The 15,249-nt window shown below is 33.4% G+C and overlaps 1 protein-coding gene across 3 annotated transcripts; it reads right to left on the reverse strand.

The window, feature by feature from the left end:
* LOC109345887 (rab3 GTPase-activating protein catalytic subunit-like) lies at window positions 715-12,843 on the reverse strand. 3 transcript variants are annotated; one of them, XM_019585142.1, is made up of 15 exons: window positions 12,769-12,843; window positions 12,501-12,659; window positions 12,269-12,345; window positions 11,346-11,549; window positions 10,922-11,019; window positions 10,409-10,602; window positions 10,094-10,272; window positions 9,030-9,374; window positions 8,886-8,950; window positions 6,791-6,839; window positions 6,524-6,680; window positions 3,245-3,329; window positions 3,088-3,157; window positions 1,956-2,096; window positions 715-1,338 (listed from the first exon to the last, which is right to left on the reverse strand). In XM_019585142.1, exons 2-15 carry the CDS (start codon window positions 12,601-12,603, stop codon window positions 1,015-1,017), a joined length of 2,091 nt encoding a protein of 696 aa, XP_019440687.1. In that variant the 5' UTR covers window positions 12,604-12,659; window positions 12,769-12,843; the 3' UTR covers window positions 715-1,014. The 3 variants fall into 3 exon arrangements, with proteins under 3 accessions (XP_019440687.1, XP_019440688.1, XP_019440686.1); XM_019585143.1 differs by having other exon boundaries at window positions 12,734-12,829; XM_019585141.1 differs by lacking the exon at window positions 12,769-12,843 and having other exon boundaries at window positions 12,501-12,725.

Here is a 15,249-nt window from a genome sequence, read left to right on the forward strand (position 1 = left end):
TTGTAAAGAACATTGATTTTCCATAGTAAAGAAAAATCTCCAAGATCAGAGGGGAGGACTAGATGTAGTTTGCAAGTGGACAGCAAACGAACCAGGATAAAATCATCGAGCACATTTTCTCTTCTCTTATCTCTTTATGATTCTGTCTTTACTTGCTTTCTAAGTTTATTTGCATTCTATGATTAAGTTTTAATTGTTGTTAATTTGTTGATAATCACGAATCAGTATTAGGATAGTAAAGATCAAAATTGATCACTATTTTCAAAGCAAGAAAAGTGTATTTTTCAAAGAGTAATCACCCAGTATAATCGATTAACGTACTGAACATAATCAATTAATATAACTGTTCTTAATCGATTAACCCTATGTTTAATCAATTAACTGTAGCAGCTTTGTATTCTGCGCAAATATTGGAAAAGTAGGATTAGTGATCCACTACACCTATGAATGCAATGGTAATCAATATCAACACTTGAGAGAATGTGTTAAAGTCTATCCATTCTTTCTTTATCTCTAAAACCCAACTCACAAGTGAACCTCAGAGTTGGAAAGAGTAGCATATAAGTAAGAGGCATGTTTTAAAATTAACAAAAGCATCATTTGCTTCTTTCACTACATTGTTGCTCTACCCCTTTTCATCAGACTAAAGCAAATTGTTACAATTCCATGGTGTACATCAAACTTAAAAATGAGTTAGACAGTACCGGTGAGTGGGGAAAAGAGCATTCTTTGAAAATATTCAAAAGCAACATCACATTTGCAGGAAAGGGAGAAGTTCTATACAATTTGACTAATCATCCTTGTACAAGCCCTCACCAAGAAGCAATGCTATACAAAAAAATATAAAAAAATAGTAATGGTTTTGGTAATTTAAGAATGCATTAAAATTTGTTGTTCACTAATTAATATATGGAAAAAAGGAATAAAGAAAAATAATTTACGGTGATCTGGCTAGGGAGAAAAAAACAAAAAAGCATGTTTGCTTATCATAAATAGGGTGATGCTGAACTCTGTCTAGACAACTTTCCAATCACTTTCCAAGCAAGGAGGATTCTCAGCTGGGGAAAGGCTTCCATGCTTAGGAGGCTTTTTTGAAAATAAAGATGACTTGCTGTCAAAGAAACTGGAAAAGGATTGTCGAAACGGGTTTTCTTCATCGTTTGTCTGATCCTTCGATACAGGACTCGTCAGCATTTTATCTTTACCCCCAAACATAAGGAGGAGTCTCTTAAACCGACGCTTTGGTTCACCGGGAGTCATACTTGATTCTTCGGCTTTCTTCATCATCTTTATTACTTCCTCTGGCTTCAGTAACATCTTCTCCACTGTTTCATATACCTACACAAGGAAGTGATCATGTGGCCATTAGATAATTATTCTGTAATTTAGAATATGATGACAAAAATCATCAGCTTCCAGTATCATTGTCAGTCTACATTTCCAGAGGAATTATTTTTCATTGCCATGTTCATACAGGTGGAGTTATCGGTCAATGAATCTAAACATAAAAAAAGTAGGATTGGTTAAAGTAAATGGTATCAAATTTACCAACAAAATGTTGGTCTACTAGTATACGGCCCCATTAGATTCTCGGGATGACCAAAAGATCAAGGGTTCAATTCCTCAAAGCGACACTTGTTGGGAGCGACACTTCTTTGGAGAGGCAGTCACGCACTCCGAAAGTGATTAGCTCCTTACCCAAAAGGGTGACAAGATACCCCTGGTAGTACCAAAAATGGTAACAAATTTCTGAATATTTGACGAGTCCCAAAGAGTTCCTTTTTCCTCAAGGCTCCTCTTTATATGGTTAATGATTGTTCAATTAGATGGATAAAGCAGTTTTGGAGTTCACTGCACTGATGACATTTGAACATTTCTTTGAGAGAATCAATACTAGGATTGCTTCAGATGCTAAGTAAATTCATAAATCAGTACCCTTTTATTCTAGTACCCACCTGAACAAGCTCATCAACTTTCTCACTCAATTTGTTGCCTTGACAAGTTGTAACTACGTAATCCTTGCAGTCATTGAACAACTTTGAGAAGTCACTTTCACCAGACAGCATAGGTTCAGCAATTGCTAATCCTACACCAAGCTGTAAATTAAAGACCCAATATGATCAGAAAGGCATGAAAATGGTATAATTTGCTAAATAGAGAATCTTTTTTTACTTCTAGCTACCATTGAAGTCTACTAAATTAATTCGAAGACAGGCCTGACCTTCTCTGTCAGGAAACTATACACAACTGCAAGATTATATATGAGGATAATTCCTCAGTCAATATTTTCACCAGATACTATTTATGATTTTTTTTTAAATAATTACAACTTAAAAAGTTAAAAAGATTATAATTATAATATAAAGAGTAAAGGGTTTAATCTTCATACAACTTGAATGGCCAAGACCGTTCAACTCCATCCGGGAGAATAAATTCTTACTTCAATCACAATGTTATATTAAATATTTCTCCACTTTTGCTAGATTACAGAAAAAAGATAACTACCTTTAATTGACAAAAATATTATTCTTATGTAACAGGAAGAACAACCCCTGTATGGCAAAAGATTAACGAGAATAATCCCTTTAATATACCTTACATGGATACAGGCATATTGTATGTATGTTTCATGGGTACTCTTTTTCCTTCTCATTTTTCAACTCACAAATTTATTTTGTACTAATAATAACAAATGTGTTACAAGTGTCTTCATCAAATGTGTCATAAGTTTAAAAGTGTTTGTAAAAAAAATATTAATATTGATCAAAGGTTATAATGGGTATTTTTGTCAATGAGCTTGGTCTCTGACTCCCTCAATCAGTACAAACGTCCTGATCAGTGTAATGGGATGAGTCTATTTATCTATCTCTCAACTCGAAATAGGAGCAGGTTTGGAAAATGATCTTAGTATGTTGGGCCAGGTTACAAATCTGAATAAAATTTAAAATATATAACAAGCATTTTATTTAAAAAAAATAACATATAAGGTTGAGCAGATCCATTATGGTATGATGACAGATAACAGTTTTATATACAAAACAGATGCAATGCAACTTGTGAGAAAAAGAAAAAAGGGAAAGAACTTACTAAAGAAATAAACAGCTGTTGAAAAAGCTCAGAAGGCCGGATGTCCTCAAATGCATTGAGGATGCCCTCCCTATAGATGAATTTGGAATGCCATTCAAGTTAGATGGCTTTAATGTTAAAATATAAGGTCATACCACAAATGTTTATTTTGACTTACACTGCCAAATCCTCATCAAACAGAGGTGCCTGTTTAACAGCCGGTACTGGTTTAGAAGTTTCCCACAATTCGCGCCACAAATTGCCTACCATCAACATGCAATGAAAGTTAAGGACTCTTATACAATATCAAAGAACATAAAGCGATTGTGCGAGTACTCTGCTTTAATGCTTACATATAAATTAAATTAACCAGACCAAATATATCATAATCCATGTAAATATTTAATAATGGTACAAAATGCTACACATGAAAACAAGTTTTAAAATTTAAAATATGGGACAAATACTACATAAACTTTTTACATGATGTTACAAAAGAGAAACAAAGTTCAAGTGAAGTATTTACACAAGACTTCAGCAGTAGCCTGAGCAGATTTCAGCTGTATTTGGAAATGCTCAAAGGCATCTCACAATAATTTAAGATAATATTCTTCATCATAGCATTCTACAAAAAGAAAGATGCGAGATATTTTATATATTCTTGTTGGGAAGTAAGTTCCACATAGCCTACCTCGTTGTCTTGTGAATAGTTTAAATACCTGTTGAACTACTTTTTCAAGGGAATGTTCCTAAAAGATAATGGGAAAAGGCTATTCTTACTGCCTCATACATGATAAATAGACTTCCCTCACCTGTGTTGGGAAATAAAAGTCTTGTACAGGTCCTTAACAGCTTCAACCCTAACTTTAGAACCTCTAATGGCCTTATACCTAGGGTCTTTGGGTTCATTGCCTTTGCTCTGATATTGTATCAAGTTTTCATCTCAAAACCAATTGGCAATAAGAGGAGTAGCCCAACAGGTATTTAAATCATTCCTTAGACAATAAGGTGGGTGATGTAGGACTTACTTCCCAACATGACTCATCTACAGAAGTCTACTGGATCAGGCGAAGGGTTACTACCTTTGACCCATGACTAAAGAGCGTCTTTAGCCCATGACAACCGAAGAAAAGTTGAGTTTTGACTCTAATCCCATGTTAAGGTTCCATCTCAAAACCAAATGGTTATGAGATGAGTAGCCCGACGGGTACTTAAACCTTACCTAAGAGAATGAGGTAGGCTTTTATAGATGGGGCATGTTAGGAAGTAAGTCTCACATTGTCTGCCTCATTCTCTTAGGTAAGGCTTAAGTACCTGTTGGGCTACTCCTCTCGTAGCCAATTGGTTTTGATATGGAACCTTAACATGGTTCAGAGCTAAAGCCCAACTTCTCTCCAGTTGTCATGGGAAAAGATGCTCTTTAGTCATGGGTCCAAGGTAACCCTTCGCTTAGTCGATAGGCCCCTATGGAGGGGCATGTTAGGAAGTAAGCCCCACATTGCCTACCTTGTTGTCTCAGAAATGGTTAAATACTTATTTAGCTACTCCTCTCATTGCCAATTGGTTTTGAGATCGAACAGTCATGATTTTCTATCACTAGGGCACACTCACCAGGCTTGGAAGTTAAAACTTAAAACCTAACTACCTAAGTAGTTGATCCCAGTGGGAACACCCAGGATCCCATCCCATTTTGGCACAATGTTGAGTTAAGATTTGCTATTCCAACCCAAATCTGCATCCAGGCTATCTTAGACCCAAATCCTTGGAAAGGGGCTACAGGGTTAAAGCCCCAATTTGCCAATCAAATCTCACTGGGAAAGGGACTACAGGGTTAAAACCCAAATTTGCCCTCATTTTCAAAATAGTGTCCTTTTTGGGACCTTTTGCTGAGCGGCCAACTCCTAAATTGAATTTGAACAAAAGGACAGGAGTATGCAGCTCTCAACCAAACCGAACAACTGGACCAAGGGTAGTAGCTCTCGACCACAAAACCATACTCCTTCCAGCGATGATCGCCTTTTTTTTGGTGATCAGCTCTCTTTTTCAGGCAACTTGCTCGTTTTCCTCATCTCTTTTGCTGATTTTGCAACTTCTTCCCCTTGAACCCTACAAGTTTTTCTTTCTCCTCTTGAACCCTTGCAACCTAGTGAGCCATCACTCATGGCATCTTCTCAGCCACAACCATTTGAGCCACCAACCTTATTCACTATATTATTTTGATCTTTGAATGCACATAATAGACTCGTAGTCTAAGTATAGTTCCTACTACTTAATACTTACTTTTAAGTCTTAAAGAGGCTTAATTCCTTAAACTTATTTGACTTACATTGGAATTTTGAGCTACTTCGTACTTTTATTAGATTTGAGTTGTCATTGATTTTGAGCATTCGTCTTTAATTGTGTATTATACATTTTTTAGCATTTATAAATGTAAATATCATAAAAAAAATATTTTGCTACCCTAGACATCCCTATCCCAGCCACCCCCACCCTGCTATCCGCTATGCCATTTTTCGGGTTGAGTGGGATGCTCTGGGATTAACTACATAGGTTAAAACCATAAAAGTCCTACCACTAGCTTGCATTAAACAATTTTTTCATGCGTAGTGTGGATTCCATACCTGTAGAAGCCCCGCTAAGGAGACTATATGGATGGAGGGTAGCGCAATTAGTAGAGGAAGAACGATACCAAGAAAAGCTATAGGTAAAACTATTAAGAAGGATTTAGATATCGATGGTTTATCTATAGACATGATTTATGATATATGGCACCGTCGTTTGATCAATGTAGATGACCATGCCTTATGGGAAAATGCTTGGCTGTTGTATGGTATGGATTAACGATTAAGTGCAAAGCACTCCACATGTCTGATAGGCCATGAAGGTTTATATAGGGAAAACTAAAAGACAAACCCAATTATTATGTATACGGTTATGTTTTCTGGTATGACAGTTATATTGTTGTATATCTGCTGTGATAGATCTGCATGTGGCAGTTACTTTCTGTATTAGACAATTAATAGGGCAGTTATGGCCTTATGGGTAGTATTTAAGCGTTTAGGGTGTCTAATACTGTGTATGGTGGCTGTCATTGTGTAATTTTATTGTTTGTGAATTTTTGAAGGAGTACCCTCCTTGTTAAGGGGAATCCTAGTGTTTGTACTCAAATTTGGCCTATACACTAGATTATTACAGTAAAATACTTATGATTCTGTTTGTTTAGTTTTTTATCCCAATGTTTCAGCCAACTACAACCTCTTTGGCAATCAAAGTTATAAATACCTAAATGATCGGTAACATTTATATGCGTACAGAAAAAATTCCTCCCAAGTCCCAAGTGGTGACAAAATAGAATGAACAAAATACTTTTGTCAAGTAAAACAATTTTATCAGATGCTGATGGTCCATTAACGTAGACATCAACCACAAAATCATGATGGAGATGCTGTTGGAATACCTTCTTTTTGCATTCGCAGACTTAGCTGACCTCTGGTAGACAACAACTCACTACTATCAAAAAAATCATTGTCCTCAGTACCTGCCTCACTTTCTGTCCAATCAGGAGGAGAGTGCCATCTTACAAAATCTTCCAAAATGCAGCCAGGATTTGCAGCCTAAAACATGATAACAGAATAACTAACTCAAGTAGAACATTAATTCCAAATACTTGAAGCATTAATAATATCAGTAAGAAAAGTGCTCTTAAAGGGAGAGCCTGCCTGACCTTGAAAGCCTGCATATCAGACAGGAGATGAGAGCACCCAGCGCCAACACTGACCACAAAACGAAAATTATGAACACATACCAACCTGATATTAGCCATATTCTATTACAACATAATGCAAATGTGAGGTAAAATGAAACTGGTATTTGCATATGAGAAATAGATGTGATATAACAACAATAAGCCTTAATCCCACTAGGTTGTTTAAAGTTTATGGAAATGGGGTGTTGAACCCTGTGCCACACTCTTCCATTGAGCTATGTCCCCAAGTCCCAACATAGAAATAGATATGTGATCATCAATTGAAATCCTAGAGAGAATTGACAAAGGATCAAAGTAAACAACAATGACAACCAAACCTTATTCTCACTAGATAAGGTCGGCTACTCGGCTATATAGATTGAACGACACAATAATATTCTATCATAAAGCATTTTTATTGACAAACCATAACCTCTAAGTCATTCCTAATTGTTTCACCTATGGCTTCTATAGGTATCCTCTACACATGCCTGAATCACCTAAAGCGAGATTCTATCATCTTTTCTATAAAATGAGCTACCTCAACTTTCTCTCTAATGCATTCATGCCTAATCCTATCTTGTCTAGTGTTCCACTCATCCAACACCAAATTCTCATCTCTCGTATATTGAGTTTATTATCTTAATAACATTTTACCTCCTAACATTTGTTCCATACAACACCGCAGGTCCTATAGTTGTGTGGTAAAATATCCATTAAGCATACCTTTCTATCACACATAACACTTGAAGCACTCCTCCATTTTATTCACCTTACTTGAATCCTATGGATTATATCTCCCTTAATTTCTCATCATTTTATATGGATGATTGATCATTGATACTTAAACCTTGTGACGAAGTATCAAAGTAAACATCTCAACCATTTAAACCTAGGGATTCTTCAATGCGACTGCATGCAAATAAGGCCGAATTTAAATGAAGATACTTCCGCCATACACTTCCGAGTCTTAGATCATCTCATAGGATATCTAATAAGATTAACTCAACATTTTTTAGTAGGATAAATTTTGTTGAATGCAGAAAATGCATTAGTACAACCATGGACAATTAGGAATCATCCAATTACATAAAAACCCTAATAGATTTTCTTTTTGCCCATAAAACCCTGATTGATATAACATAACAACCCAGAAAGAAATTATCTCTAATAAAAGATAAAATGCAATGTAGTCTTTATACATTTAATACTCTTGTAAAACAATAATTGGCCTAGTCACTTTTACAAGCTAGCATAACTTATAGCTAATTAGGTGGTGGTTTCCTAACTTGCGCCAGCTACATTTACTAGGGAGCAATAACTAACTGATCATTATGTACCCAAAAAACATAACTGTTTGTTAACTATTCATATCATGCAACTTTTACGTAATGCAAAACAAATGCCACAAGAAGTCATGGCTGAAGCATATATGTACTAGTTTAGTTAACCTTGCAAATGAGGGGAAGAATATTCAATAGAAATAATCCAATGTGGCCTAAAAACATCAGCACTCAAGCATAAACTCATAGTTAATATGAATCACTTATTTTTTAGTTCAAAATGAAGGGGAGAATGTCAACAACACTGGAATCATATTCTAAGAAGAATTTTATGGTTCAATAAAAGAAAAAACCATAAAACAATAAGCAAAATAAATAAACAACTGAACCATCATGAAATATGTTATGAGTAATTACATAGACAACGACAACCTTGATGGCTTGACCAACCACTGCCTGCAGCATAAATAGAAATTTAACCAAAGACAATTCTGGTTTCTAGGCGTTGGTTCAAGGAGTACACACTTTAAGACGTGGATCAATAAGTACAGGTTCAGATCGCCAAAAGATTAAGAAAGGCATATATGAACACATCTAACAAGCAGTGAAAGATCCACGGAAGCAAGATAAACATGATAATTTAATTAAAAGTTCAAAAACCTCTCGAGTTTGTCACATAAAGAGACAATTAGAGTTTGCACAAAATACATATAAACATTAAGAAATAGGGAAAATGGATTAGATTTTACTATAAATGACTGAGTCAGATGGATTTCAGTTAGTGTACTGACCTCCCTGTCCGCAGCACAAACTCCTCAGTCTCTTTGATAAGATCTTCCGTAAGCAGGGGTCCTTCCTGCATGAAATAGGCACAAAAATATCAAGTATTGAGGAAAGTTTAAGTCGTAATTGTATTTAACAAATATCTATCAAACCTGAGTGACAGGAGAGTACACAGGCTCGCCAGTTTCCAACAACGTCATATCTCCAGATGGGCACTCGGCACCTAGTCGAAGAACAAGCTCCCCTGTACTTAATTTAGCATATAATAAAGGGTTTTCAGGAGTTTTCTTGGTATTGTTTTCTGATTCTTCTATATTTGAATTGGCTTCCATCATCAGAGAATCAAGAGATTCGGTGGCAATAATATGACGCCTTTTCCGAGAGATGCAACAATTAATTACTTGAAATTGTTGATATAGAAGACATGACTTCAGATCTGGAATGTCATCTGGGGGAACTCCAGGTAAATATTGATCTTCAGACCAAAATTTTCTCAGCTGTGTAAGTAAAAAATTGAAAATATTCTTTTTCAGCTGATAATTAAGAAAAAATATAAAGAAGTGCCATACTGTATCCTACTTTGGCAAGTTACAGTTTCTATAACAGAAGTTCATATAGGATTTCTTTCTTTTCTTCGTAGATGAAAATTTATTATTAAAAAACTAAGGTAAAAACAACTTGAAAATTAAGAGGCTTTGAAGGAATCTCAAAGTTTTCAATAATACAGCACATGAGTAATTTCCTTCTGACCTGCTTTGATTATTTGTGAAAGGGAAAGGGAATAAGCAGTTGGAAGCAAACTTTATTATACCAAAGTGAAAACTTTTAAATACCAAGTGCTCACATGGAAAATTAGTAAATGGAAAAAAGCACAAATCTGTAATTAAAAAAGGTTAAAGTAAAAAAAAGACAAAAACAGAGAAAAACTATATTTCTCCATATGGCATCATGTGATCTTGTAGTTTCTATTTATTGTGGTCAAAATCATATGATCTTGAATGAAAATAGTAAACTGATTATGAAGCATTCCAGCAATAACTTCATAAGCCATCAAACTAACAGTTACATACGCAGAAGATAATAAGACATGTATATGTATTGTAGAAGAAACTAGAAAATAATCAAGAGTGTCAACCAAATGTAGAGTTCTTGCTAGGTTCAAAATAGAATGATTATAAAATATGAGAACAAGAAATTCCTATTGAGTTAAACATACTTCAACAACGATCCTGCACCAGAAAAGAGCCATTTTTCTAAGTGTCTTGAAGTTTCCAATGACTTCAGCTAACTTAACAATCAAGCTTTCTGGAGGAGCACCATGAATATCACTTGGCAAAGATGTCATGCAAGCTTCATCTGGATAAGAGTTGACCTTCCTTTTGAGGAACTCTCCGACTGCAAATATAATGCACATATTACAATGGATGTGACAGATAATCATAAAACAAAATTCCCAGAGAAAAAAAAGTAAAAACATAAAAAGTTCATCTAAGTAATTATATCATCAGCTGGCCACCAAAACTTCATATACCTGGATCAAACAGAGAATTAATCAAGAGCCCAACTTTCTCATTGCTACTAAACTCAGAGGTAAGGTTATCCTCCTTTTCTCGCAAGACTAAAGCCTTCATTGCAGAGAGAGTTAAGCCTGCCCTCTCTTTGGCAGGTGAAGAACCTTCAGATGAAGCTGCAAAATCTTTCATTGAATTTGTTTTCCTTCCAGCCCTAGTCAAAAGGTCCAATTTATAAGATGCTAGATGTTTCATAAGCTGAAAATCTTATTGAAAGACAGAAACAAGACTCTTAAATATTTATGCTTCTTTTCCTTAAGCCATTATGACAAGATAATTTGAACAGATATTATTGTTAATTAAAAAGGGAGAGGGAGAGAGGGAGAGAGAGAAAAATTTAGAGTGAAAAATAAGCCTTTCAGTAGCAACAAATTTGACTAAGAAAATATTTCTATCAACTTAGAAATAGAATTCAAAAACGAAGAATCTAAGTAGCACATGGAATTGGCAGGAAAAAGGTGAGTACAACTTACTCAACAGCTTTAGCCAATTGCTTCATGACAGAAGATGGAGGAATAGGGTCTTCAGTCGCGGCAATTAAGCCTTCAACTGAGGGAATTGCTTCTGAAGCCTAAATCAAGTTGTTCATCAACCATCACTAATGTTATCCATTCGTATAAGTGCATCAGAAAATAAATGAACAAAAATCAATATGTTCAACTTACTGAAAAGAGTTGTCAGGCAGTTAGTTAACCATGCGATTAATAATTAGCATACATTACTAACTCATCACAAGCATGCCATGCATTGAATAGGTTTCCTATCTTATGAGTCATGAATGTGACACAGTACATTATCAGATTTTCCTAATTTCTTGACACAACTGCCTGGGTTAGAAACTTCAATGCACAATTGGAAGATATAACCCTTGAATTAAAATGATCAAGATATTCTTACCTTGATATCAGCATCATTTTTCATATTCAGGATGTACAAATTTTCATCATAAAATGGAACAGCGGCCATGTTTGTGTCTCGGATTTTATCTGTTTCTTCGACTTCTTTTCTCCCTTTCCGAATATTGTTAATTTTATCTTGCCAATCTTGCTTTATTCCTATATGTGGAGGTCTCCACTTTATATGCTTCAATTCACTGAGAAGCTGCATCATTCCATTACGAAAATTCAACTATGTAAGTTGCTAGTTTTCACTAAGGACAAATGTAACCAAATAAGTACCTAAAATATGCAAATTTGTACTGCTTGTCTTTCGGCTAAAAGACAAATCAGACTATAACTTCTTTATTTATTTTGGAAAGCTGCAAATCAAAAGATTAATATTGGACAAGACTGGGAAGTCTTCAGGCTTTCTGTATATGCCTAATTGCTAGACAGTTGTCAATAAGGCAGCATAAGCACAAGACGGTAAGGGAATAAATTAAATACGAGACAAAATTCGTTAGTTTCATAACAGCTCAATAAGCATGATTGGATTACCTTATTTTGCAATCCCAAAATCATAAATTTCACCCTAATGTTCTCTGTACAATGAGCTACTCCAAACACATACCAAATCTACATTTTTATTCCCATCCCATAAATGCAATGACTCAAATTCTAAGCAGAAATTAAACAAGTTTCATAGACAACAATCAAAAGCTTCTTCAATGTTCAAAACTAAAATTTCAGCTTATTTTTCTAACACAATTTACCCAAATTTAACAGACAACAATCAAATGCTTCTTTCAAAGTTCAAAAATAAAAAATTCTAAACACAAATTACCCAATTTCATAGCCAACAATCAGATACTTGTTGAAAATTCAAAACCTCAAATTCAAACAAAAATCAACAACAAAACAAACAATTTCTGTCAACATCACCTTAGACTCGTTCTCATTCCGAGGAGATTCATGTCGCTGCTTCCCTCCAAAATCGTCGTTGGATTGTTTATCAGAATCTTCACCGATCAAAAACCAAAGTCAATGCTCATTCCTCAATTTCAAAACAAAATTAAAAAAATAACAAAAAACAAAAAACAAAATAGATATTTTTCCTAAAAAATAGAAAAATCTAAAAATGCAACGAATCAGGCATGTGCGAAGGAGAATAAACCTCGATCGGATTTGAAGTCATTGATAACACGCTCCGCTTTCGCAGCCGCAGAATGAAGCGCGGTTCTCGCTTTGGATACAAATGATGAAGTGTGAGGCTCCATTTCAATACGCAGGGGGTGCGCACGTTAAGGGATGATGTTTAAACTTTCTTCTATATCTGCGGGAAAATGATTACTTCTTGTGACTCAGAAATAAGAGAAATGAGAATGAGTATTTATAGTGTCAAAGAACACTAAGAAGAAGAAGAAGGTGAAGATGATGATGACCATGTAAATGGAAATGATGCTGCTCAATTCTCATGACTCCTTCCTCACACTATTGGGAATAATGGAAAAATAACACTAGGGAATGTTCACTATTATATGGCAAACAAAGAATATACTTCACGCTAAATTTTACTTATTAATTTACTTTTTCATTTTTTGAAAAATTATAAGATAAGAGTAATTTAATAATTTAATATTAGTTATTAATGTAAGTAAGATTGACAATTTGGTGAGGTGAATTCTAAATGTTTAGTCTGAAGAGTGGAAATTCAATTTAGTCATGAAGTATGTCATCATATTAGCCTCTAGTACCAAAAAATACCTTGATGATCCAAGATTGAATCAGCCAAGATGATTGTTGACCACTGATAAAATGCAAGAAAAAATGGATGATATCAATTACAATGATATATTAAAGAATAGAGGTGTAGTCTAAGTTTTAAATATGGGTGAATAGAGAGAGAGAAAAAAAAATGTTGTGTAGAAAATATAAAGCATCTTACAAAAAATAACATCAAAACATTTTTGATTGAGTTAATAATAAAAAATAAACTAGAATTATATTATTTTAGTAAAAAATTGTAAATAGGTAAACATGATAAGTAAATTTGTACAAATTAGGAAATAACTTCTTACTCATTTATCATTTTATGCTATTTAGATAAGACAATTAAAATGAAATTCATTTTCAACATGTAGTTGGTTCTGGTCATACATAATTGTTTATCATTAAGAAAGAACTAAAGTTCAATTTTTGCTTACTGAGAAAACACTTGTTATGAAAGCTAAATGCATTATATTGTGAATGTTATCTTTAACTTTCTACTCATGAAAAATATTAAATAGTTATGGTTACTTTAAAAAATATTTAACTACACCTAAAATATTTTTTAATAACATTAATATACCTTATAGTATTATATTATTATACTAGAGTAAATTATATTAATATTTAATATATCTTTAGTTTTAATAAAATTACATAAATCATTTTTTATTGTCTATACCTATAAATGGAAGAGTGATTTATCTAAATTACATTAACTAAATTCTAACTTCTGCACTAGTATTAAATATGGTTTCTTGTTTTGTGATTAATAGGTAATCGTTGGATGGATTAAATAGTGTAAATATTTTTTACACTGTCAGTAAATCATTCATCATTCGTATGTTAACCGTTATTGACCCTCAAACAAAAAGTAATACAAACTAATAATAGATGATGTGTCAATAGTGTAAAAACTTTATACAAAGATACTTAAATTTTAAACTCTCGTTTTCTCTATTCTGGGGGCATTCCACCTTATTGACATTGTGCTACAAAGCACATAGGTAATGGAGTACCTTCTTATCCATTGACATTCATTGTATTGAAGGTTTAATTATTATTGTGACTTGTTAATAATGTGATTGATTGGTTAATATGTTTCTTTAATTTAATGTCATTTGTTTAGCTTCACGGAATGAAATATTTCTTGATATAAGGAGATAAGTTATCTTTTCTTGCCAGTGAAATCATGACATGTGTCATATTTCATTATTTTCTATAAAAATATTTTTAAAAATAAATAAAATAGCACGCATATCACATTTTTAATGACTAAAGGAGATACATTATTCTCATATATGTAGATCATGAGAAACATGAAGGTCAGGTGGATTCTTTTGTTGAGAAAGACAATTGTTCTAATTAAGAAGCATTATGATGTGTTTGATAATAACCATGTTAAGTGAGATTCCCAAAGGCAATTTGAAAGATAAAAAGAAAGATTGAAGTGCTAATAACCATGTTGTAGTTTAGATTACATTTTGGTAAATAATAATCGGATAGATTGATGATTATTCTACGGGTTTTTTGACACATTATATATGTTAAGTATAACTTATCACAAAAAAGATACATACACTCACAAGTTGTAAGATTTTTGTATATTTTCATTGGATATATAACATTCATGTTAATCATTAATATTTTTTAAAATAATAATACAAATGAACGGATGAATAGTATATTATATATATTATACTCATAAAGACATATAGTATATCTATACCAAAACTCTGAGGTGTCATTTTATTTTATTTTAATTGATGCAAATTAATTATTTGATATTTTTCTAGAATGAAATGTATGAGATGTATAATAAATATGCAAATTCATTAATTCACCCGCGTAATTAATTGTAGTCTCAATTATGAGATGAGTGATTAATTGGTGAGAAAAAATGTATAAATTTTATACATTATCATTGGATTATCCACTATTTATGTCTTATTATCATTAATTTTCTTTAAAAGTAAGTAATACAAATAAATGTTGAATAATGTACTGTATATAAATTTTTGAGTAAATTAACTGACACCCCCTGAGTTTTAGTGAAATTACACAAACTACCTCTCACTTTTCTAAACTTACACAAACCTCCCCTAATTTTGTACTTTCATTACACTGACCACCCTAGTATAAGAAATAAGTGTAAT

This window comes from Lupinus angustifolius, chromosome LG04 (genome assembly GCF_001865875.1).
Source record: "Lupinus angustifolius cultivar Tanjil chromosome LG04, LupAngTanjil_v1.0, whole genome shotgun sequence".
NCBI lineage: Eukaryota > Viridiplantae > Streptophyta > Magnoliopsida > Fabales > Fabaceae > Lupinus > Lupinus angustifolius.

Excerpts from the sequence above, each read along its gene's own strand:
- LOC109345887 (XM_019585142.1), bottom strand. The coding sequence starts at position 12,603 with ATGGAGCCTCACACTTCATCATTTGTATCCAAAGCGAGAACCGCGCTT. Across the intron at positions 8,951-9,029 it reads TGTACTCTCCTGTCACTCAG|GAAGGACCCCTGCTTACGGA; the intron begins GTTTGATAGATA and ends TATTTCATGCAG. Across the intron at positions 1,339-1,955 it reads AAGTTGATGAGCTTGTTCAG|GTATATGAAACAGTGGAGAA; the intron begins GTGGGTACTAGA and ends TTCCTTGTGTAG.